The following is a 26,582-nucleotide window of genomic DNA, read 5'->3' as shown; positions in this document are numbered from 1 at the left end:
CTGACACCGATTGGCAGATGAATAAATAAAATACCTAATTTTGTGAACTGCTATTCAGATTTCGAAGAGGACTATTGGCTGTGTATAGACAAACGGATAAGAAAGCAGAAAGATGGAGGGAGGGACTGTCAGACGATATCACTATACACTCGACGCTAAAGCGCATAAATAATAATAATAATAATAATAACAACAACAACAACAACAACAATAATAATAATAATAATAATAATAATAATAATAATAATAATATTATTATTATTATTATTATTATTATTATTTGGATGAATGGTGGCAGTGGAACAACAAGAGCACATGTCCTGCAGATTGCTTGTCTAGATCGTGATACACATGCGTAGCAAACTACGCAATGCAAATCACCCTAGCTTATTCACATGCTAATCTATCCCCTTGACCAGCACATAGACTCCTGGGTCTTTTTCTTAAATATGGTGTCCATTCTGCTAAATATTTTTCATCCTTTGTCAGTAGTCAAGACAAAAAATGATGTTCGCTCATTATTTCACTTAGCAGCAGGGACGGTGAATAAACCAGGCTTAGGAGCATCCCATTTCTGAAATCAACCTCTTCTGCGAAAATAGCACCAAGGTAAAAAAAAAAAGCAATAAACCGAGAGAGTATGTATATCTGATATAATTTATATTTGATTTAATTTAATTATCTGTTTGTAAATTTGAAATTTTTGTATTTTCAATTTCATTACATGTCAATGTAAAATAATTTTGTTTACTAGGAATTTGATATTTTCCAGAAAATTCAGTTTGACCTGAATATTTCCATAAATACATCATAACAGAAACACTGTTTCTACTTTTTACTTAGTTTCCGACCTTGATTCCCAAATCACTGAGACAAGTAAACGACTTTCTATTTTTATTTTATTCGTGGAGTGAAATGATTGGTTTTTATCAAGGTCATACCTGCAGTGTGTGACTTTAGATTGTAAACAACCCTATTTCGCAATTCTGGGTTTTCCGAAATTGCGCAGTAGTTAGATTTATTACTGATGTTTAGAGATATATTTGTCAGTTTGGGCTTTTACCTTTACGCTAGAAAGTTTTTGCTTGTGACCAGTTTGGAGTTACATTTTAATTTTTATATTCAAATTATTCTGATTTTTAATAGATAATTCTTTTTGCTGGAAATATTTGAGTGCTCATACATAATTCTTGGACAAAGACATTTTTCTAAAATTTATTCGGAAATTCAAACATCGGAATATTATTGTCTGTGAATCAACAAAGAACTGTAGACACAACAGCACAATACTGAATACAGTGTACGTCATTGCCTTCCATTTCGGATTTTTCGTCGGGACTCGAACTCAAGTTTCATTTGAACATATCATTACTAGGACTTCTAAAATTTAGTTTGTGGATTATTCTTGGATTATTTTTGGATTTGATTCTTAAAACAGTAAGTTCTTTTTTTATTTTTAAAGTGTTTTTCCAGGGAAATAAATTATTTGTAAAATTGTTCAAAGCATGTTTTTTCACTATTTCTTTCGTTACTGTTTTTTAGAGCCTAATCACGTAACGTAACAGAGATCTCTAACTTTCCACTTAATCCGCTGTTTTATTTTTCTCTTGACCTTTTGTGTAAAAATGTTATGCGTCCTCATTCATTACCCGAGACATCCACTGTTGGTCCTCAACGTACCTGCTGCTGTGTTGGGTGTGGTAAAAAAAGTAGCGGTCATGTTACAGTTCTCAAAACCAACAACTTAGACAAGGAGAGGCAAATCCTCTTACCTTAGCCGAATGTCCGAATTTTGGATTCGGTCCCCTACCACGTTGTGTGTAAGTTGAATAATTAAATCAGGATATATCAATATCGATGAGAGATTCCGTGCTAACCATAGAACCTCGAAATGCGAAACTAGCTCGACAAAAAGTTAAGGCAATTGAGAAATATATCCCCGTTCGTAATTCTGTCAAGCAACAACTATACCAGCGTCAGGAAGCTCGAGTGGGATTTGCAGAAGATACCTCGGAATTGTTTAAGCCCGTTACAATGTCCACTGATAAGCTCTTACTTCCATTAACAGACACAGCTAGATCCACGATAAAACCTGCGAGACAAACTAAGGGAAACACAAAGATTATACGAGAACTTCCAGCTTAAACAGCTGCTGCTCAGCCTCAATTTCAGCAGGTGATGGATGCTATCTATAACACTGACGCTGAAATCGGTGTTGTGAAGGATCTTGTTACACCAGAGCCAGAACCAAAATCAGAACATAAAAACCCACCAACCCAATTTAACAAGGAAGATTCTAGGGAACTTCAAAATATCCTACAGCAATTGGTGCAGTACGATTTTCCGTTCGTAATACTTTGTTAGATCCAAAAAATCGCTGAATCAAAAAGGCTTCCGATTTTATTTCGAACGTTTCGTGGTATAAGTAAAATCAGTTAAAATATCAGCCTAAATTTAATGATTTTGTAAAACATTTCAATAAAGCATAAACAGTGTAATTACCTAAAGATACATTATCTCCTAATGGATCACCATTCGAATCACCTTCTATTGATGAAGAAGAAAAAATTAGAAGTGGTCTATCCAACGCTAGCGATTGGGTCTCTCGAGGAAGTGGCTATGATAAACTTTGTCCCAATAACATCCTTGCTGATGCTGATAGACTAGAAATTCGTATTGGTGGAAGACGATCCGGCAATAATTCCCCAGAAATCATCAATGAAGCAGCTGCTATTTGTCAGCGATTATTCACAGGCGGTATCATGGACATTAGTGATTGAGGGCATGCAATTAGATCAGTGACAAGAAAATAATATGATCATGCATAATGCTCAACGTAGACCTGTAATGATCAGGGTGCTAAATCCGAGATTATCAACATATAAAGCTATCTACGGAGATGGGCTCGACGATATTGTTCACAGTCTATTCAGAACTGTAGCCCCAATGGCGATTCTGGTTGCAAAACGACTAGGAATGAAAGCTATTGACGTTGTTCGTCATAAGGGTATTGGTACTGTTGGTGATGTTGCTAGTAAAGCATTAACAGCAATCAAGGATAGACTAGCACGATTAATACGACGAAAACCGAAGCCAGTAACATTGCCCAGCACTGAAGTGATGCTAGCAGGTGTCAGTAAAATAACAAATCAAGCTGCAAATGAACGGTTGCAATAATTAGCTCAGAGTATAACTGCAAATCTGGTAGCGGGTGGTGGGTTTTCTCGTCCTCGCCGTCGCTAGGAATGATGGTGTATCATTTTAGATATCAGCAAATATAAAAAGTCCGAACGTGTATTGGATCCCGCATTTGACATTGACTCACCAGTACTCAAGGATGAGTCTGTGCGTGATTATCAATACTATTCTTAAGAAGCAGGAAATCCAAACCATCGTAGTCGAATCGAATTAAAAGTCCAGGATACGTCGAGATTATTCCTCCGCCGAGTCACTATGAAGTTTGGGATTCACTCTTGAAGGATGATGATACCACATATGTAGCAAATGAACAGTGTGGATTTGTTAATAATGGTATCATGGCGTTATTCATCAGTGCCAGATATATCACTTATGGAAGAGAATTCGAATAACGTTGATAACTCTGATGTTGCTACGACGATTATCGGACTGGCCCGATACAGCGATGACTATTCTCGGTCTGCTGGTCCATCGATGATGTTTGCAAAAGACATTACTGATCACCCTTATGATAGGCATCATCTCATGGTACAGTTAACACACGCTAGCTCAGTTGATCCACAACCAGCCGGAATGATAGCGCCACCAGCCGCTACTTTTGCTACTGCAAAGTACTAATCGAGAATTCAACCTGGCATTCGCAGCACGACGATCTCAGATTAATGCTTCAGGTGAATTCTCATGCATAATACCACTGTCACATATCTTTGGATTCTGCAGTCATGTTAGAAAAGTTATCCTCGGAACCAAACACACAATAGCACTGGTCGCAGAGCCACGGACAACAATGCTATCTGGCGTACTGGGATTGGTGGGGGATGGTGCTGATAAATAAAACATTAACAAAACTAGCGTTATGGATGTTAACGATGACTCAGTCATTGACAGAAGAGCAGCAATTATTGTCATTAATGGACTTCGGCGGTAAACAAACACTGTCGTGGATAACAATGACCATGGACACGGCTCCGGGCATAGCAGGGACATTTTCAACGCAGATCACATCACAGGAAGGAAATTCAGCACCACGACATGTATTTGTGGCATTTCAGTATGCTACCAGGTAAAACGATCAGACAGCGACCCCGATGGTGTTTGATAGATTAGCGGTGTTTACAATTTCGCTGAGGATAAATGGATATCAAGAACCATCCGAAGATATACTGAATTTTGCCCAAAATAACGTTACACGGGCGTATCATTGTTTGATGAAATTCACGGGACGTGATCAGAATGTTGATTCTGGTTTGCAGATATCTCAGTGCGATTTCTCAAAATTGTATCCGATCTATTATTTATCGTTGGAACACCTGGATTTATTCAGACAGTCAGTAGTTGACGTGCACGTGCAAGCTATTGTCAGTCCTGCGTCAGCTGATGGTTTCAGAACAATCGCTGCTATACTCTCAGACAAAATAATTCTGCTTGAAAGTGTTGCTGGACGAATGAGAGTCATTGATGGAAAATATATAACTAGATTCTAGCAAATTAAATCGCACATGGTATTATAATGTCATATCATCACGTTACTGTTACTCTGACCCATGGCCAGATTAAAAGGCTTCAATCAGCATCGAGAAAGTTTTCTGGAATAAAAATGTCACTAAAATCCACAGCGTTGCAAGGCCCAAATAAGCTATCACTGACAGAACGTCAACTCAGACACTTTAATACGCATAAAAATCAAAGACCGGTATTAGACTTGATCTTTCTTCGGGTGCCATTAAGGACACAGTCAAGATAGGTGGTATATTGTCACTTCTTGCAGCTATTACAGCGTTGATAACCGCTAAAGCCCCAGCTGTTGCCAAAGCAGCTGAACTTGGTGCTGTTTGAACTGCCGCTGAGATTGCATTAAAGAAAGCTAAGAGACACGGACTAAGGAATACCAAACAAAAGGGCCTACGACTGTTAGGAACCCGCCATTCGTGGTCCGGTCGAGGTCTGAGACTATCCGGGACACGTCACTAAACGTTTTGTGTTTCGAGATTCCCATGTCCAATTTTGATTTGCTTCACACTGCTAAGAAAGTAAACGTAAAAAACTATAGAGGTGTTTTTATAAGTGATCAATTTCAAAACAACCAAACCGTGTTTAACCCGGTATCATTAATATTGATGGAAGTTCTGTACATTCCTGGCAATGTCAGGGTTAGGGGCACTTACTAGGTCGCATATGCGGCTGATCCACGACGAGTTGTTTATTTTGATTCATATATGGACTGGCACCACCGAATGTTTACAATATTTTAGCGGCAGTAGAATGCATAGCACTCCGATCTTGTATTCAACAAAGCCAACGCAGACATTAACAGATCCGCCAATATGCGGGCCAGAAGTGTTTACTATACTTATCGCCATGTCAAGGTCATCATGGACCACCGTCGGTGGTCTGTCGACTTATAAAGTCGTGCACGAATACACAAGTTGTCGTTTAAAACATGGGTATGATTTATAATTGTAGATATTTACGGAAGATCTGATAAAAGCAAGCCCCAGGGTGACTTATCCAAATATGTAACCCTTAACGCGATCAAGGATGAGCTCACTAATCTTTTGCGTCTCGCTGACGTGGACCAAAATGAAGTTTTTTTTCAGGATCAGCAAGAACGTTTAAAGACAAGCAATATCCGTTGATAACTATTATTCTGCGCGTTACTAGCGCTACTGAAATTAAAACTTAGTGGTGTTTACTAAAACCGGTAGGACTCGAAGGAATCACTTCTAACAATCACCGGGGAGATTATTGGAATCTGAGTCATTATGTATGACGATCTCAACATGAGCAGAAATACAATTACCAATGTAAGAGAACCAAAATCAGACGATGAGGCGGCGACAAAAAATATAGTGGACAACAACGACTCCGCGATCGGAACTGGGATCAGTATATATGTTTCTAACGCTGGTGATGTAATGACTGCCAATCTCGACAATAGCGGAAATAACAGCTAATTTGAGAGAATCAGAATCTGTCGATGATGCTGCAACGAAGAAATACGTGGACAGCAGCAACATCCCGATGATGACATCGTTAATGACAATCAACGATGGAATTACCACATTTAGATCTGAATATTCCTGTAGCCGCGTCATCGACATTAAGATGAAATTAATACACAACCTGTTGATCTAGTCAACGTTAAAAGAACAATCGTAGTTATTAACAATGAGCTCGGTAGCGTCAACTCAGGAATTAACTTGATGATCACTGAATTCGATAAAATTAAATAGATTTGCGATAGTGTTCCTCATACTACTCCGCTCATCAACGTCTCATACACAATAGCATCTGGAAAAGTAAGATGGACACCACAACAAACTGCCTCTATCAAATACACCGCTGAGGATGCCGGTATATACAGGCTCTTAGTATTAGGCGGTTCAAAATTTAGAATATCTGCAAGAATGTCAGGGGGTATGAGTAGTTCTGTCGTTAGCGAATTTTCTTCTGAACCTATATCTGTATTATATGGGGCAGGCGAAGAGGTAACATTCGTAGTGGAACCCGAAATGAGAGGCTCGATCTCAGTTGTGTACTATCGGTTCTTGAATTCGCCTCCAACATACCACTTGCTTAGACTATTAACACTCAACGTAATGAACCAATCAACGGTAACCCCAACTGAAATTCAACGTTTCAGATACAAGCTGGCATATTTGTTTCAGACCCAACTGAAAAAAAAATCATTGCTGCTCATACAGTAAAACAAACAAAAATACCGTAGACCTATCGTTGTTACAAAAATTGTATACACTGCATCCTCCTTAGTCGCTGAAACAGCAACTATAATCGGAACATTATCACCCAATTATATAATACCACTAGTAATGTGAATCGGTGTTGCCGTTAAAACCGGTGTTGCTAATATTCCTAATATCATCGCAAAAATGCTATCTACGTGTGCGGCAGACACATTACACGAATTTACATCGTTGCTATCAGGGGCAACACGAGCACACGCCAAATTTACCACGCTGATATCACCAGGGCTCAACGATGGAGTGATATCAGATCAGGAATTAGCAGAAATGATTATGGTTAGCTATGAAGCTACTGGGAACCAACCCCTTGACTCTGTCAAGGACTCTGTCGATGACTAGAATCCTCCTTGCCGGAGGCAAGAATTGAAATCAGAGGTTAATAATAATGTAGCAACATGATCGATCACTTCGATTGCTGATATAACACCACCAACAACCACAATATAAGCAACGCGAGTCAAACCTGAGTTTGATGTTAGCTTTCCAACGGCAATTCCTGCCAAGTAGATATAACTAGCACAATGGAGAGTATATTACAGCTTACCCAATATCAGAGCAAGGTCATTTGGGGGGTTTGCAAGCAAATAATTCACTAGCATTTGCGTATAAAAATAAGTCTGATGGAACAAAAGACTGGAATGTCGAACAAACTGAAGATGAATTTCAACGAAGAATTGAATCTTTCACAGGAATGGAATCCTAGATAGCAGTAATTGTATACGAGCCAACGTTATCTGCCGCGTTAAAAATATCAAAACCTGACTACAGCGTGGATATATATCAGTCGTCGATCAGGACTGTGCTTGGTTGGCCTGAGACCAAGCCGGTTCATGAAGGAACACCAGAACCTCAACGATCTGTTTTTATTACAGACAGTCTTGCTTTTACAAAAATTCCAGAAGATAGAAATCTTAAGGCATATAAGCGAGTATCACATGATATAACTTTCCATGTTGATGGTAAAAAATTATATCAAATGGAAATTTTATGATGTACTTTTTCACTGAATAAATCCTAAAACAGAAAACTAAGAATGGAAGTTCTAGCATAATGCTAGTTAAAGAAATGAAGCAAGAACATAAGCTTGTACGTGACGAATTACAACAATTGTTTGTCACCAGTACACACATGAGTTTCCAAATGATAATCTTAAACAAAAAAATCATTACAACGATACCATATCTGAACCAAGCAAAATCTGACGCTGAATGTTTTCATGAATCTGTGATAAACGCTGTAATTCATAAGGCCATGAAATAAGAATAGTCTTTACAGCTGAACCCGCTCCACTTTATCCAGATGAAACATGCAATGATAATTTTCTTGCATATTTTAAAATCACTGAGGCACATCTGCCAACGTTTAAAATGGGATGGCTAAACGTTGATGATAGGCAAAAGCCCTCAATGATATATTTGATGAATACTATCCCAAAATCGTCGAGGCACGGAGGAAAATATCCACTCCTCCAAACGTTCTCAAATATAACACCGTTCCAGACGGTGGTGGTCGTCGTGTATCACCAGACCTGTATTCGGCTGCTAGTGTATATCTTCCTTCGCATTTTGGTTCTCGTCATATATCAAAATCAGTTGTGATTTTTTTAGGATTAAGTTGATCAGAAAGTTGTATACCCTGCAACCAGCGGAGGTAGGGTCGTATAATTTTTGAATCGCAGGCAGAATCGCATTAATATTTTCGTGATTCATTATCAGATAAACATCCTTTTAATACCTGAAATCCAAACATAGCATTTGTAGCCTTGGCCTATTATTAACAGTGTCAAGCACGGCTAATAGTATCTATAGCACTAATTCCTGGCTCCATAATTTTGTGTTTGGGGGACCAGGTATACACATCGCAATAATACAGTTAAATACAGGGACCCCAACAGATTGTGAGCTACCATTCACAGAACAGCATACGCTAATTAATTATTTCGTGGGAAAACCCCATTATGATCAATACGTCCTCATTCTAGTGACATCGTCAGTAGGGCATATTCAGAAGGCGATACGAATGATGCTACTGGATTGGTACTGTATAATCTTAAAGGAGTTATCTCCCTTCACCCACTCCACTTAAGTTCGCACTGGGAGTGTTTTCCAGAGTCAGATACTGAAATAAATAAGAAATGTTTATATTTCCTTGAAAATGCTGAGTTATTAATTCCTTCTGCGACGAGCCGTATTGAAGCCCGGCAAATATCGAAATGCTTGGCAGCTGCATATGTCGAAGGAAATAGGCAGCTGCATATGTCGAAGGAAATAGGCAGCTGCATATGTCGAAGGAAATATTATTTCTTCGCCTGTCTTTGGATTTACTGATTTAAATGGTCTTGGATGATTAATAGTATTATTTCCAGTATTTCCCCGTGCAGAATTCTGACCCTGTGTAATAGCCTGACGATTACCCAGATAATTATCAAGTTTGTGGCCGCTAATGTGATCAAGTACAAGACCTTTTTCGATGAGACCATTGTAACATTCATAATTAAATATATGTGCGTGATGCTTTATTTATCCAACAATCAACATGAGATAACCAGCATTAGTAACAGAACCGACTGGTCTTTTTGGCAGATAGTTATTTCCTTGCTTCATTGTACAGTGCATATCTTTGTCTAAATTGTGTGGGCTGCTCAGAAACTCTAGCGAGATAGTCTCTAGCGTCTTTTAGAGGACATTCAACTCCGTCATTTATTATGATAATACCGTTTCAAAGCTATGTATATTCTACCTCCACACTCTACGTACAACTGCGATTCTTCCCTCACCCCCTTGTTGCATGGTTTTGTTCTTGATTCGCTCGTCATACACTGTGCAAGTGATATGCACAGAAATCCGTTAAACAATCCTTATTACAAGGAGCTGTGGATCCAATCCTCAAATATTTGCAACTTTCCTTGCTTGAGTCATTGTATATTACAAATTCAAGTTTATTTTAAATATATATTTGTCTTAATTATATGATGGAGGAGTTCACAAGACTATCCGCGATCAAACCCTCTCAAGCCAGATTCGATCTTGTCAGATTGACCCCCTTGTCTTCGAACGGGGGGGGGGGGGGGGCTGGGACCCATCCCGACACGTATTAGTTGATGTTAATCTGGGATTGATTAATCGTATCGTTATGGCTAAAAATTAGCTTAGAGATGATAATGCAACGCTTCTCTGCTCAACATTTAGAGTAAAGCACGACAATATTTTCAGCAATGCTACTATGAGTGCGCAACGAGCGAGGAAAATCATTAATTATGTGAACTGAGGTGAACGAATAAATTTTCTCAGAATAAAATGTATTGGTGTCGTTATCGATGCTAACGTCGACAATTACGTAATCCGGATTATCCACGATAAAGTGACCCTGTTCGTGAATCATAAAACCACTCGAGTTCTATCACCGAGGATGATGTCGTGCTACATACAATTTCGATATCAGTAATATTAACTGGCATTGACAAACGATACTAGAGAGATCATATCCGGTGACTGCAGTTGTTTATGGGTGTATCCATTAAAAAAGCCTGATATCACTGCTCTATTGCCGAAGAAGACTTCGTTATCCTTGTCTAGGGACAAGGCAACAAGGATTCTGAATTGCATCGCCCAGAAAAGTTCCATAACACTTTACAAATACGTTAAGGGCCCCGAGAGGCCAAGTGGTCTAAAGCGCTCTCCGTTACGGATCACTGCCATCTCACCTCTGTCTGCGTGGGTTCGAGTCTAGGATTCGGCCAATGTGGGTATGTGAGAAAACTTGCCAGTAGCTTCTCGTTGGTCGGTGGTTCTTCCCGGGCTTTTCTCGGGTTTTTCCTCCACCATTAATACTGGTCGCCACGCATAGCCTATCGTGTGGTGAAAATGGCGTTAAACCCCACAACAACAACAATAACAACAACAACAAATACGTTACGGGACAAGGAACTCACAGATCTGCGAAGTGAACATATAAACTCGTGGGAGATTAGAGTGCGACAATATGGGGTATGATCAACGACATCGCATAACTGGAGAAACGATTTCAATTTCCAATAGAGGTTAGAACAATAACGGATGAGATCTTGTATGCCGCAAATATCAATCAAGAGGTAATTCGATAGTGATTGTTGATGATAATGCTCATGCATGGACATCAAGCATAACAATATTTCCCTGGGAGAAGAGAGTGCTCGCATCCGATGTTATCGGAGGTTGGGATATATTTGATTATATTCATAAGATCGGTACAACCGATCCTGTGTCGGTGTGGTAATTTCAGAGTGTTGTGGGAAGTGTATTTGACCAATTCGTACTGCTGTGCGGTGCTCTTTATCGCTATTAGTCTCTCCAAGATGACTCAGACTGCACTGAAATATGCTGATCCATATAAAACAAGGAACGATGAGATAGAACCATTACCGAGTAATTGTTTTATTGTTCCGTCTATTGTTGATCACTTTCCTCAGACGAAAAATTTATGGAGACCGATACGTAAAGAATTTCTTGAAGACGTTTCGCGATCGGGTGTCAAGTGGTGACACGGAGGGTTATGGAATGCCAAATATGATTTCAACGACGTTATCTCAGTTGACATGGTTGAATGTTATCTTGGAAGTTTTCTTGGTATGCGTGAATGTGCCCCGTACATGAGATGATCAGGGTTGCGATCAATGGCCCATTGGCTGATTTTGATTAACTGGATTGGCTGGGATTGAGTATTTTGAATTTGCATCGTATGTTAATCCTGTTAATTTTCTTTGGTTCGGACGGCATTTCAAAACACTAGATCCACGTATCAACCTAGTGGATTACTGTGCAAAGAACTCACGTGGCCGGGCTCTGATCGTGTTATTACGATACATGCTTCAAGCAGAAAAACTGATGTCGCTGACCGTGAAGTAAGCGATAATCTCATATACACCACAAAAACAAATTTGGAAGCCAGAACCATTGACCTCATAGCGTGAGGATGTTTCATTTGCAAAATACACGGGGAGGAAAGTCATCGGTAAATTTACACATGGAGTCGCGTCTATCATCAACAACGTTGCACGCGATTAATCTAATATGCAGGCCTGTCTGTAGATCTTACGACGTTGAAAATTGTGTGGTTACACTCCAAATAGGATCATTGCTCTTTTTGTACAACCTTCAATCTCACCAGATTCATATAAGTATCTGACCGTCATATTACCGAGTAATAGTTTTGGTGAGGAAGAGTCATATATATTAAATGGTATGTGTTTCATCGAAACTGCATTGATGAGTTTCATAACAATTCGACGAGAAATGCAATTATTGAAAGCAGCTATCACACTTGGCAGTCTTGCAATCCATTCACGAGATCTCTTGTCCGCCTGAACGTTGTTCAGGGACTTAAAGTCGATGCATATTTCCTTCGCATACTGATATCCAAATAATCGCTCAGCAAGTTTTCGACTAAATCGCTCAACGATTGCCTGATTTTGACGTTATGTTGTTTCATTATCGAGGTTACTGCACCAAGAAATTCTTTGCCATGATCAACCTGTAGCAACTGCGGCCATCGCAGGCAGCCACGTTGATAAATTCGTTCAAGCGCAGATGCGACTTCAGTTGATGTCTTCCTTGATAGTGGTTCTGCTTCTTTATATCTAATTATGTGTGCATGTACGCGATTGACCTCTTTCAGTTTTAATAGTAGCATGGGGTAAAAGCAAAATATCTGCTTGAAAACCTTAGTTGGGAGTGCTGACTTGAAAACGTGGGTACTGAATTTGTTTAGGTGGTGGAAGTGAAAATTGGTCATATTGCCTGTCGCGCTAACCAATCTTTAGCAACAGAACGTGCGATACATTCCGCATTAGCAAGTTTGCTAATCGCTGCTGTACCACTCCATTATCCTATTGGGCTATAATAAATTTACCCCATATAATAGTTATATATGACTGATTACCGGCCCCAAGTACTAGTTTGCCTTTCATCACAGATCTTATAAACAAATTAGCAGGCGAATCTCTGAGATTATTTTTAACCGACTTCAGAGTGTGAATCAGCTTCACGACCGCAATATATCGTTGTTGTAGATCTGGATTTTTATAACCAACGTTATGAACATGGTACGCTTGATCAATCGCATTTATTGGATACTCTCCAGGTCGGGTTGATCTTTCTCATCAAGTCTGATATGAAGTTGGGTTCCAGGACCACAATAATTATATCCAGGTAGATGCTTATCACCAAGATACTTAGCCTATGTGATAAATGTCCCAGTTAACCAGCGATTTTACCAACCCGTTCTTCTCATTGCAGAGGATACTACTTTGTGCTTATTTTATGCCTGTCAGTGCACGCTTTTAATTTCTCGTCGTTATTGTTTTTAATCCACTAATATCAGTTGGTGCTCTGCACCAAATTCAATATAATTCGATATGCCTATTATATTTCTACAACATTAAAGTCATTGACTTCTCAGCGACCCGAGAGCAAAAACGAGTCAAGCACCACCCAGCATTACCAAATTCTATCAGAGCAACTATCAAAGGTCCATCTGGTTCTGGTAAGAAGCAGTTGTTACTGAACCTGATAATGAAATGGTTCAAGTGCGATCAGTTGTATTTAGTGGCACCATCTGTAAATGATCAGCGATGCTAGGACGTGCTTAAAGATCTTAATGAAAATGCGAAATCGTTGGACGAGGACAGCAATAATATTATTGATTTTATCACAGATAACAACTATGCGCTCTTGGTAGATGATCGAAACGGGAAAATCAACAATCTCGTAGTATACGATGATGTGATGCTAGACAAACAATCAAATCCAGCTCGGATATTTTCCCAAGACAGACTCAAAAACACCGATAGTATATATGTTACTTAGCGTTATACGCAAATACATAAGGTAATGAGAAAAATGTGTAGCAAGCTGGTGGTATACAACGGCACTGATACACACGCTGCGAAAGATTCATCAGACATGGTAGTCAGGAGACACGGATGTTGTCCGATTTAGGAATTTCTTTTCGCATGCGCAGAAAGTCCCATATGGGTCTGTGACAATATATAAGCATGAGTCTCGGTCGCCATATCACATAAGTCTCGAAAAAAGTTTTAATTTAGATACCTGTCACCTAAACGCTACTGTTTTTTTATGCCCTTGACTCTGCCAACCCCACCTACCCACAACGCGGCAGGGGACCGAATCCAAAAATCGTACATTCGACTAAAGTTAGAGGATTTGCCTCCCCTTGTCTACATTTTTGGTTGAGAGAACTGACACATGAACGCTACTTTTTTTTACCATACAAAACACACAGAGCAGCAGAGACGGTAAGAACGAACAGTGGATGTCTCGGGTCATGAACGAGGACGCTTAAAAGTTTGACACAAAAAGGTCAAGAGAAAAATAAAGCAACGGGGTAAGTGGAACGTTAGAGGCCTCGGCTCATTGTTTTTGACCTTGGTATCATATTCGTTGAAGGATTTGATATCAGAAATGGAACACTCCTACTCCTACACCGTCCCAGCTTCTCACTTTAGCATGCCACAACATGACATGAGTGAATTTACATTGGTGTGCTAATATCCCAAACTGATCTGCAACATCAACATATCCACTGTGTAAAAAGCGTTGGAAATATTTCTTAAATTGTTTTTGTATACAAGAATTAAATCGTTTCTTACACGTTATATTCTGGCACATGTGCCTCGCGTAGGCCAACTCGACTGTCGTATCAAGCTGTATTAACCAAGGTGCATTGTAAGAACAGTTTTCAAGTATCTCATTCATGCAGTCAACCATGCAGTCGATGTTGCTGAAGATAAAAGAAGAAAAAGCCGTCAGTGATGATTATGAAATATATTCGCGAATAACGCCTTGACCCGCCATGGCACATTGACTCGCCATGACACCTTGACGCGCAATGACACTTTCCACTGGATCACAATATACAGTATATTCTTTTAAGAAACCTTGATCTTACTTAAGTCATTACCGTGGATGTAGCCTCTGTCTGGGTTTGGTTCCCGCGAACACGAGCGAGACAAAATAACCATACAAGCATACCGTTAAACGCACAAGCGCCCGAGTCGTGAAGCAGTCTGCTACGACTGGTATCTGTTATTACAGACAATTTTGCAACATGCAAATAAAAATCAAATGATGCAGGTTGTTAATTACCCGTGAATTATTTTGAAAATATTTTTGTCGTATTCTACATTATTATTACAACAATTCCTTATTTTTATGCAGAAAAAGCTAAACAAGAAAAACGTTGCTTGAAATTATTTATAATGAATGTGTAACTTTTTACATAAAATCATCGCACATTGCATTTGGCGTTCTTTAGTCTTATCGTTAATATTTACCTTCCGATTTTTTTTACATATAGTTGTATTTCATAAAAGTCATAAAAAAGAAACGTTAGTAAGAGCCTTCAAGGCATTCCCTATTTTTTTATAATTTACGTCGATGTTACGAAATTTTGAAAGGCGATAAGTTGTGCTAACTTAATTTCTATTCTGCCCACTCAGGAATCTTTTACAGAAAACCTGCAAGATATTGTTTGAGAGAGAAAATAATTCAATGGATAACTGATTCCATTTTCAATTCCTACGTTACCAAAATAACGATAAAATTACCCACAGAGAAACAATGTTGATTAACCTGTTCCCATGCAGTGTTGGGGTATTGATTTGGAACATATGCACAATATGTTGTAGACATGTACAAGCGCGTGTGAATATTACATTAAGGTTTATGTCACTTTGAATATTACACCGTCTATTTTGGTCATATGATTTCCAATGAGGACAATAGCAACTATACATTATAATTATTTCAAACTGATAGGACTATAACGATTACATTGCTGTAATTACAAATAGCTATAAAAAGTGTACCGCCTGCCGCTAGAACAAACATCTTTTTTGTTTTAGTTTTTAAAATTTCATCAAACTTTTGACCAAGTCAAAACGATCCTGATTGTGGTATGAATTAACCCCATACGTTAAAATAATTACAATATATAGTAGTGTATATAAGGACTCTTTGTGCTTGGAATTGCGTAAGAAAGTATATTGAACAATAATATATGGCAGGTGCATACGGTCTAATCTCAATTCAAAGGATCTGAGTGATTTAAAACCATGCTTGTTAATTTTATTTCACCCCCGTCTCCTATTCTTGCTGATATCAAAATTTATCAAATTGTCTGTATTGTTAATCGTGGACCATGCTGTTGTTCTTGACCTACAGTAATTGTAACGTTTACCTGCAGTATGATTTGAATATTTCCATGGATGTCAAAGGCTGACTTCTAGCCCACGATACGCATGCAGTTGAAATTCGATATGATACGCAGTACGGTGTGCAACTGTTAACACTGCACAAGTTGGAAATGTTGCTGAAAGTATTTAAAATACCGTTCGGGTAAGTATAAGGATTGCAGTTTCCAGTGTAGTTGTATACGTGAGATAGGTCAGGCGTTGTACCGCAGTCTGCTCTGGAATACAGTGCATAAACGGTGTTGTTGAATTTCTGCACGTGTTGCTTAGGACAGGTAGAAGAATTCGTCAATTCCATACAGAATGTATAGTCAATGTACGCCCTGAAAATAAATAAATAAACGATCACATAAAAAATATCCATACCAAAGGACATTATGACAGCGTTATAAATGTTAATTGTTGTGCAATATACTCTTCCGAATATTGACTGTATACAACCCCTATCCGCCCCCCCCCCCCAACCCCCCAAGAAAAATCGCAACGGCTGCTTGTTTTGGCTTCCGTGCTTTGTGGACGGCCGACTTACCGAACAAGTGCATTGTAAGGTTTGAATGGTCCAATAATCAAGATATCAGCTTTGGCACGGATTACCACAACTATTGCACATGTGTTTTTGGCATAATATTTGATATACGTTTGTATATTAGTAGTGAAGATCGTTTTAAAATGGTTGTTCATATCCACAAAAATAACGTCTTGAGTATTAAAATATCATTAGACTGCAATTGTATTAAGACGTTTCCTATTAAAACAAAAATCATATAAAGAGAGCTTAAAAAGTCCTTCAGGTTGATATGATTATGTCGTTCATTTTAATTAGCTCAGTTAGGTTTTTAGTAAATCTTTAACAAATAAATTATTGCATGCTCTGCCAGGCAATAAGAATTGTTGTGCAATGCACAATTGTACTCATACTATGATTTATTTTTTATTCAAGGATTCCCGTTCGAACTGTTCTTTTATTGTCTAAGGAAACGTCCTAACAAATGCAATAAATCATCAGAGTGCAATCTCATGATGTCATTTCTCTTCACGTCATCACATATTTTCGTGCTGGTAAAAGTGCATTTCACGTTTCTAAAGCAAGTTCAATTACCAAATCTTTATCATTATTATATAATAAAACAAGTAGAGACCTTTGTTACCATGACTACGACGTGATACCAATAACCTAAACCTATCTTTTTGACTTCAGCTTTTCGTCGATCAATATGAGTGTCACGGGTTCGTCGTTAGCTCAACGATGGTTACTAACAATAAAATATCTGAGAGACTTTTGAATGCGTGACTAACTACTAACATTGGCATATATATGATTCGTTTGAAGTTTTCTGAACGCATCTCTTGAAAACCATACTGTTGCAAGATAAGTAGTATTCAGTGCCTATCCAAATGCACAAGAATATAACCAATTAGGGATGATATGATGTTTTTTAATCCAATTCTTCACGCTCACGTTGAAATTCTTACCATAAAAAAATGCAAAAATGAAAAAAAAGGAAAAAACATAAAATTTCAAAATGCCCCACCCAAAAAAGGAAACCCGAACTACATAAAATGGGTATTCATATAATGTTAGGATAAAGAAAAGTTCGTACCAATAAAAATGTTAAGACTTTTTCATGTCTGTATTGACATCTTGGAATAACTGAACAGTGTTGGATTCAAGAGTGTCCTAAAATCTCTTAAGGGGACGTCAATTTAGTACATACGCATGGAGGGGGTAACCCAGATGCATACGCTTGCGTATGGTGGTGTCTACTGATTGTCATTATGTACGTATGCATAGGAAACGGGGTGGTGGTGGCTAAAACCTCCATAATATATTGTCTATTACGTAACCTGTTCGACTGGATTCAGTCGACGGACACCGACAAACTGTTTAAAGTCACGCAGCTTATTTCTTTGATTCAGCGTGACATTCAACGTCGGTGGACTATCTGTTTTATTAAACATGTTAATCATATTAATCCTTGATGGTTTCTGCGTGGATTCAATATAGACCGTTCAATAGAATTGGGGGAGGTGGTGCGTCAAGCGTACGCTAGCAGGTGGGGGAGTAAAAAGTACGCATGTGTAGGGGGGAAGGGGTCAAGCTTTGCCAGAGTTTTGCTTACGTACTAAGTTGGATGGCCCCAAACTGATGGAAATATGAAATTGTTGATCAACAACAATGTTCTAGTCCGGTTGGTACATATCGCTTCGGGTAATTTTATTGTTTAAACGACACACTTAAGGAATAACCCATTTGTATACACGTATTATGCTTATAACTCGTTTATGTGCACGTAGTGTACTTATAATCCATTTGAATACACATAGTATGCTTATAACCCATTTGTCTACACGTAGTATGCTTATAACCTATTTTTGTAGACATGTATTATATTTATAAACCATTTGTATAAGCGTAGCATGCTTATAACCCATTTGTAAACAGGTATTATGCTTATAACCCGTTTGTAAACACGTATTATGCTTATAACACGTTTGTATGCACGTAGTATCCTTATAACCCATGTGTACATACGTAGAATGCGTATAACCCGTTTTGTATACACGTAGTATGCTTATAACCCATGTGTACATACGTAGAATGCTTATAACCCATTTGTGTACACAGTATGTTTATAACCCTTTTGTTTGCACATAATATGTGTATAACCTAATTGCTATACACGTAATATGTTCATTGCAGTTTTCAGCGGACTCTTATATCATATAGCTTTTACATACTTCTTATATACGTACCTTCTGTAGGTAACCTGTACTTATGACAGTACACTAAAGTTAGTAATATACGATTATATATTTGACTGTGACACTTAATGAAGGCGCACTTGTTGTTTTGCGGCCGACAATAAACTGATATCATTGTGCCCGTCCATAAATTTTCCAACGTAAATGAATAAGTATAGTATACACATGTCTGCATATCATATTTTAAAAAGTTACTTTTTAAAGACACTGAATAATTTTCACCATTGATATGCTTCCGAAAAGTAAATAGCTTTGAACACTGTAAAAACGCATTCAAAGTTCAATTGCTTTTAATGGTTACATTATTGTTGGTTCGCCAAAAAAAAAAGCAAAAAAAAAAAAAAAAAAAAAAAAAACTATAGCACAAAATTGAAAAATCTTACCGGCAGACTACAGTCTTGTAACTGCCCGTGTCATTAGTTGATGTCAGATTGGCTTCCGCTTGCCTAAGAGCAAGGTCAAGATCACTCCTGCACGTGCTGTTTCGAGTTTGGATATCTTCCCCGCATGTCTGGTATATGTTTACACTCTCTGTAATATTTCAAAGGCATTCCGAATAAATAAATATAAATCTGTTGGAAGTTGCATGGCAGTGCGAAGACAAAGATTCACCTACGATAATAAAAGGAGGAAATATTTACGCATAAATGCAATGAGTTGAACAGCAAGCAAGCAAATATCAGGTTATAGAATGCCGATTAAAAAATCAGTTTTATAAATAATTCTTAAAAATGTTCGAATGTAACCAATCACGTCCTAATTTGGTTTTATATATACAAATTACAGATAAATATTGGAGAAAACTTAAGGAAGATTAACCACTCAAAATATAAACTTAAGTATGCCGTCCTGCAAAATATAAGTGGAATGTAGTTAAAATATTGTAAGAGTATAATTTTTAAAAATTGAAAAAATATCAGAAGATAAACCTTTCCAAATAAAATCAAGTACCTTCTCTTAAAATACAAAATATTAAATGTCAGCTATGATAAAGTTCTTTACAAAGTATTTAATCAAATCTATAAAAGGTTAAAGGAAAATGGAACAATGCTTGTTAGACGATCGTGATTAGAAGGGGACATTAGCTTCCAGTTTGCTCCGTGTCGTTTATCCAGGCTCTTGCATGATTCCACGAGTTCTGTGCTACTTGAATCAGAGTCTCGCGATAGTTTCGTTGAAGGAGAGTGCAAATGAATATACTAATCAAATAACTAATATCTTTGCAAAAAAGGCTGAAGTGCTGTTTGTTTTTGTTTGTTTTTTTCTAACATAAGGCACTCATAATCCATTTCCAGGCATTTCAGTCAAAATAAATATTCATACAATTTTGATTGAGATATTCAATGGGCCTGAAGACTATATTTGATACATGAGTAATCGAACAGTACTTAGGAATCAGCTGACGTTCATTAGCTCCAGATGTTACTATACATTAACATTATACATGATGTTGCTGCTGAAACGACTACAGGATAGTGGAATGAAGTAGTGCGAGCAAACAAAGCCTGAAACTCAGCAGGCTGGTAATATGGACGGCAAATTCCATTGGTGTTCTTTGCCACGTTCAGTAATGTCAGGAGAGAAATATGGCAGAGAACACTGAATGTTTAACGAAATGAACATTGTATATATTAATTTCGATTTACCAAGTCTTTGTTAATCTAACCAATCACGTCCTACTCGTGTAAAGTAACCCTAACTTGTCAAAGTATTGCATGTATACATTAAATAGAACAATACTCATCAACAAAATTACCAACCACTTGAGTTGCTGCAGATGTATCTAAATGTTGTCCTATAAGCAACCAGGTCATGCTTTAGTGATTTAGTTGCGTTGAAACGACAAAGAGATAGTGGGTCTTTAAAACACTCCAGGAAACAATCCAGGTTTCTGTAATAATAATAATAATAACTTTAGATATTTTAAAATAAATATCATCACGTTCTCTTTTTATCTCCATGTAGGGACCCATGTGCGTGGGACAACAAGGGTCCTATATACATGAAACAACAAGGGTCTATAAACATAAGACAACCAGGTAGCTCTATACACGAGGCAACCAAAGGACCTTTACACCTGAGACAACCAGGGACCTGTAGCCTGAGACAACCAGGGAGGTATATACCTGAAACAAATAGGGACCCATGTACGTGAGACAACAATGGACATATATACCTGAGACAACCAGGGACGTATATGCATGAGATAACCAGGGAACTGTATACATGAGACAATCAAAAGACATATATACATGATACAACGAGGGACCTATATATTTCAGACAACCAGAGATCTGTATACCTCAGACAACCAAGGACCAGTTTACATGAGGCATCAAGCAGGGACCTATATACATGAGAAAACCAGTGACTTATATACATAAGACAACCAGGAACCGATATATCTGGCAGAAGGTAATATATTGAGGAAAATAATATCCATATTGCAAACTTAAATCTGCAGTTTCTTTCATTAGAAGCTTTCGAATTCGGAAGTGACAGATATAGTTCCCAAAACGTAACTACCTTGTGAGACTACTGTGTCACTTATGTCCAGCACAATTCGTTATTCATTCGTGAAGAGGAAGTGAACTGCATGAAAGTTGTCTAAACGATCTGCCGCATATTCCGAATTTTTACCTCTTCGGCTAAAAAAAATATTTTCCCTCGTAGTTTTTACTGAAGCATTTGACACTGATACTATCAGTTCTTTGATCGTTGTCAGTTTAAATTTGGGATTTCATTCCTCGTTGATTATACAATGTCCACTGTGTTTGTGTTCTTCTTAATTACATTTGAAACAAGTAATGGAAATCCTAGAATCGATTGGCACCGTTTTCAAGCTATGTCGGTGATGTACTGCTGAATAAACCATTGTCATTGTTTAATGTAAGGAACTATTTAATGTAATCCTTTCACATATAGGGTGTCTTTGGCGATGCAAAAGCAACGGCAGTATAACAATGTTCTATAGATGGGCAAATTAATTAGTTGCACTCAATTTTGAACCGACTCACCGGACACGAGTGTAACCTAAAAAAACTCAGTCTGTAACGAACTGTATTAGTGAGGGCCATGTTTGTCTTTATCTTATTCATTTGCTGAAAGGTTACCAGTCTCGATCTATTTTTCTTGTAAAGACTCTTCCTGGTTAATTATTGTATGCCGCTTTTAAACATTTTCTCGCAAAAGACAAGTTTAGGTGGAACATACAGGATGGATGAACCTTTAAGATGTTTGCTTGAACTACCACGATGGCTGCAAATGAAACCAATGTTGTGCTAATATTATAATAATAAGTCCAGCATACAATACCTTCCCCTTCAAGTCAATTTACCTAGTGGTAAGGATAGACTAAAAGTCCAAAGCCAGTTGTAAATTTGAATCATTGTGCTCACGTAAAAGGGTTGAGAGGTCAATAGTCATATCCCTCACTCATGTAGCCCCGCACCCAATGTCCTCACAAAGCATTTAAATCGTTGTACAAATCTTACAGATCACTCCAAGTATATAAAGTTTGAAGTGTGTTTTCAGTGGTGTAGGAGGAGTATGTGACATTACTCACCAACGCAAGCACTAAGGCACGCATGAATGTTTGTCGGGAAAGACAACATAATCATATAATCCCGGCATTTTTTTCAAAGGTGCCTGGAATAAGATACTATCAATGTAATTTAGTAATGAAATCTGTTGAACAAAAATGATCCGTCCGTATTTCAATCAAATGGTTGCTTTAACTACCACAACGACCGGAACTGTAACCAATCTTGTGTTACTACTAGAATGGTAGACAATATTTTGGTACATCATGCGACTTACCAACAATCAGTTGCACTTCATGCCAAGATATTCATGGTCGTGCATACATTTTGTATGCGTGAGTTGAAAGCACTCTATCACATAGACTATGCACAATCCATGCAAAGTATCGTATGACTTAGAAACTAATGCGAATGAAAGTTCACATGAAAAAGGGCCGAGTAGTCTAAGATGCACGCTGTTACAGATCTCTGACATCTCATCTCTGTCCTCAGGGGTTCTCGTCTTTGCTCGACCAAGGAGGTATGTGAGAAAGCTTGCGAGTAGGTTCCCGTGGATAGGTGGGTCTTCCCCGAGATAATCAGGGTTCTACTTTTTCCAGATATATAGACGGCTGTGTATCATGTTCTGAAAAATAGCGTTGACCCCCCCCCCAAAAAAAGGTCACAAAAATCAACAACCAAATCCTTGCAAAATCTAGTACAGTATGCTGGTAACTGGCGTACTGAAACTCGTAGAACCTTACCTACACGATGAATGTTGGTATGATAGTAGATTATGACTAAATACTAGAAAACGAGACGGAATGTAGAAGTAGGGAAGCACAGCAAAATTAAAAATATGCTGAGATGAAATAGAAAAGTGAAGTTGACCGCAAAAACAAACAATTGCATACAGGAAACTTCTGTTGCAACTTGGACCAAATAACTAATATACATAATATAACCAAATAAATAATATAAATATGACGACCATATAAATAATTTAAATATTATGGCCAGCTAAATATTGTATATAGTACAGCCATATAAACAATATAAATATTTTGACCCTATCAATAATATAAATATAATGACCAAATTAATAACACAAATGCAAAGACCGTATAAATAATTTAAACATTATGACAATATAAATAATATAAATATTGTGACAATATAAATAATATAAATGTTATGACCATATAAATAATATAAATATTATGACCAAATAAATAATAAACATACTATAACCATATCAATAATATAAATATTATGATATTTGTGACGCTTCCAGTCTCTATTCGTTATTTGCACACGTTGTCATTTTACATCAATATGAATTAAGTGGAATATTACCATCTACCCACCCCTTCAACCACCCTTGTATATTGGTTCAACGACAACATATCCGACAAAGTTCAGGGAATATTTATTAAAACATCATTGTTATTTCTGCTAAGGTACGTCAAGGTTACGTTTTTGGTCAGTTTTTCTTTTCTGTTCATTATAATTACATAGCTGACGAATCAGTCGGTGTTAAGATACCTTTTGTTCATTATAGCCAATGATTGTACTGTTTTGAATTTAAAACTAAAAATATTGAACACGTGCTTAACACTGAGTTAGACACAATCAAATGTCTTAACAATGACATGTAAAATGCAACCACTGAAAACGGAAATAATGTCATTTAAAAAACAACAGGACCTCTGCTCCCTGACATGAGATTTCGAAATGAGCTGTTAGACTTTGCTCAACACCATAGACACATGTGTCTTTCATTCGTCATCATGTGTAATGTTTCAAGATACTGTCTGTGAATACAAATTTGAAGAAAGTCCGATTCAAATTAAGAGGAAAAACATAAAATGAGATCTTTTGTATATTCACCTTATGTTGGAAAATGATAATATTGGCTGTAACAAATGCTCTGATACATAATGTTTTAGTACTCGAAATCTCAACCTTGAACTGGATAACTGTAACTCAACTTACGCGAGGTGAACAGCTGTCAACATCTATAATGAAACATTCTGGCCGCTTTTGTCAAAAAGGGTACAGTGTCATATACTTTATGATTTTTATAAACTTTTGTATGGTTCTTCCCGCGAATGTCTTAGGAAACTCATACAAACATAGGTCGGAGAAGCTACAACTTTATATATACTGAGTAGCAACCATTTACAGATTTAGACGCTGGAATAGAAGTGAGTTTGGCGGCATTGATCTGGTTGGGCCGATATTTCATGAAGTAAATGTAGTCGAATTAGATAGAAAGGAAATTGTCAAAACTTAATGTTTTTGACTTTTCATAATCCGTTTCTTAACTTGAATCGCGTATTTAATGACGATATTCGTTGTATTGACGTATTGTGTCCTAAGTCCAAGAAAGTTAATTTGCAAACCACCATGCCTCATTGTCACAACTGAGTGTAACATTTTTTATGCAAACTATAACGTCATTCTGTTCTAAACTAAGACACGAAGATGGCATAAACAATGATCAGCGATGAAACCGGTTCTTGGACACAACACTCAAAACAGACTCTATGGCTTTATCTGTCCTTCTTGATCGTCATACCATGTAATTTGGCCACATGTCTGCCCATGAACACAGCAGAACATATACATTGTAATTAATTGTAACCGATAGGATTACCTGGTTTGCAGGATTGTAATTATAAATAGGTGAAAAAATTCATAAACTGCCAGCTAAACAATTTAATTTTTCCTGTTTTGTTTCTAAACCTTTACTAGAAAACGACAAATTTTAAAACATTTTAAAACCATTTGATATAAGCCCTATAAATGTAAACGAATGCATTTGCACATGAGTCTTCATATCACCGTGTTCATATATTCAAACCGTGGTGACCACTGATATTGCGGATGGGTAACTGTAATTTTACTGCTTCATGTTTAGTGGGTTAATTGAAAACACAATATAGATCGTGTGGACTATGTCAAATATTTGGCGAAATTTTTAAAAAAAGAAAAGGGATACTGTTCAAGTGGCAATTAATAAACGTGTTTGTAATTACGATATTGTTAACTGCTAATAGTTAGACTTAGTTACGATGGCAGTCACGTGTCCAATTTACACGGTATAACGACCCAAAAAGGGCACATAAACCATAAATGACTCATTGGTATAACCTTTATGCAGAATATTAAATAGGGTGTCGAAATAGGTACAGTGGTGTGAATGGAGTGCGCATGTTCGACAGTCTAGACGCAGGACTTGTGGAAATCCAAACTTTTTTTAATGGATTAAGTCTAAATAAATAGACAGTTGAAACTGAAACTGTCAGGTAATATTTAAGCTTTTGTGTGTAGTAGCAACACATGCGCACATGAAGTCAAATACACGGATGCGCAAACGTACGTGCACAGTTTGGTCACAACGATGCTATCATTCAGTATTGGTAATAGATCCAAATCCTTCGGTAGTCCGTGTACTTCTGCGCATGCCTGAACTATCTGGTCAATACGATCCTTATCACAGTGATTGGTCCCGCAGTACTTCAACATAGCACTGAGGGCTGAAAGAAAAACAACAAACATACGTAACTCAAATAAAATACAGGCTATAACAGGTCGGCGAAGAAAGAAGGAAATGTAATTACACGAAATCAATAGTTGTCTTTTTAAAATTCATTGATCGTTTAAAATATATGACTGTATGGGTAAATGCATTATACAGAAAGCATTTCCTCCTTGCTTCAACCAGCATACGCAAAACTGTCAACTCAATCATGTTGTATCGTGTGTGTGTGTGTGTGTTAAGTGGATTTTTAGTGTAACTTTAACAATTTACAGTCATATCGCAACGATGTCTGCAGTGTGACATTGTATAGTGGTGTCTAGCATAACAGTGGGGCATCATGCCGCAGACATATAGCATGTCCCACTGAGTTACATTATCCTGACACGAGGTCGACCAGTCCTAACTTTAACCTCTCAATGCTGAGTGTGAAGAATGTAAGTAGTACATTTTGTTGAAGTAGGTGTGTTCTGAGTGCAATCAACACCGTATCCATAATTATGGTTTCATGTTACACCATTACAATAAATATAGGTTGATGTATC

The 26,582-nt window shown here is 37.6% G+C and overlaps 1 protein-coding gene across 2 annotated transcripts in view; it reads right to left on the bottom strand.

Annotated features, from left to right (window-relative positions):
* The window catches only part of LOC149793846 (uncharacterized), an 83,137-nt gene that overhangs the window by 24,709 nt on the left and 31,846 nt on the right, over positions 1 to 26,582 (bottom strand). For both annotated transcript variants that reach the window (XM_089967825.1, XM_089967826.1), the window contains 5 exons: positions 25,879 to 26,035; positions 20,733 to 20,863; positions 19,356 to 19,503; positions 16,197 to 16,532; positions 14,608 to 14,738 (listed from right to left, as the gene is read on the bottom strand). In XM_089967825.1, coding sequence (XP_089823951.1) covers positions 14,608 to 14,738; positions 16,197 to 16,532; positions 19,356 to 19,503; positions 20,733 to 20,863; positions 25,879 to 26,035 — 903 coding nt within the window. The remainder of the gene's footprint in view (positions 1 to 14,607; positions 14,739 to 16,196; positions 16,533 to 19,355; positions 19,504 to 20,732; positions 20,864 to 25,878; positions 26,036 to 26,582) is intronic.

The sequence above is a fragment of the Sinohyriopsis cumingii genome, chromosome 8, assembly GCF_028554795.1.
Source record: "Sinohyriopsis cumingii isolate HCF-2022 chromosome 8, ASM2855479v2, whole genome shotgun sequence".
NCBI classification, from domain to species: domain Eukaryota; kingdom Metazoa; phylum Mollusca; class Bivalvia; order Unionida; family Unionidae; genus Sinohyriopsis; species Sinohyriopsis cumingii.
Note: the sequence above shows the minus strand (reverse complement) of the source record. Positions and strands in the feature narration are given on the sequence as shown.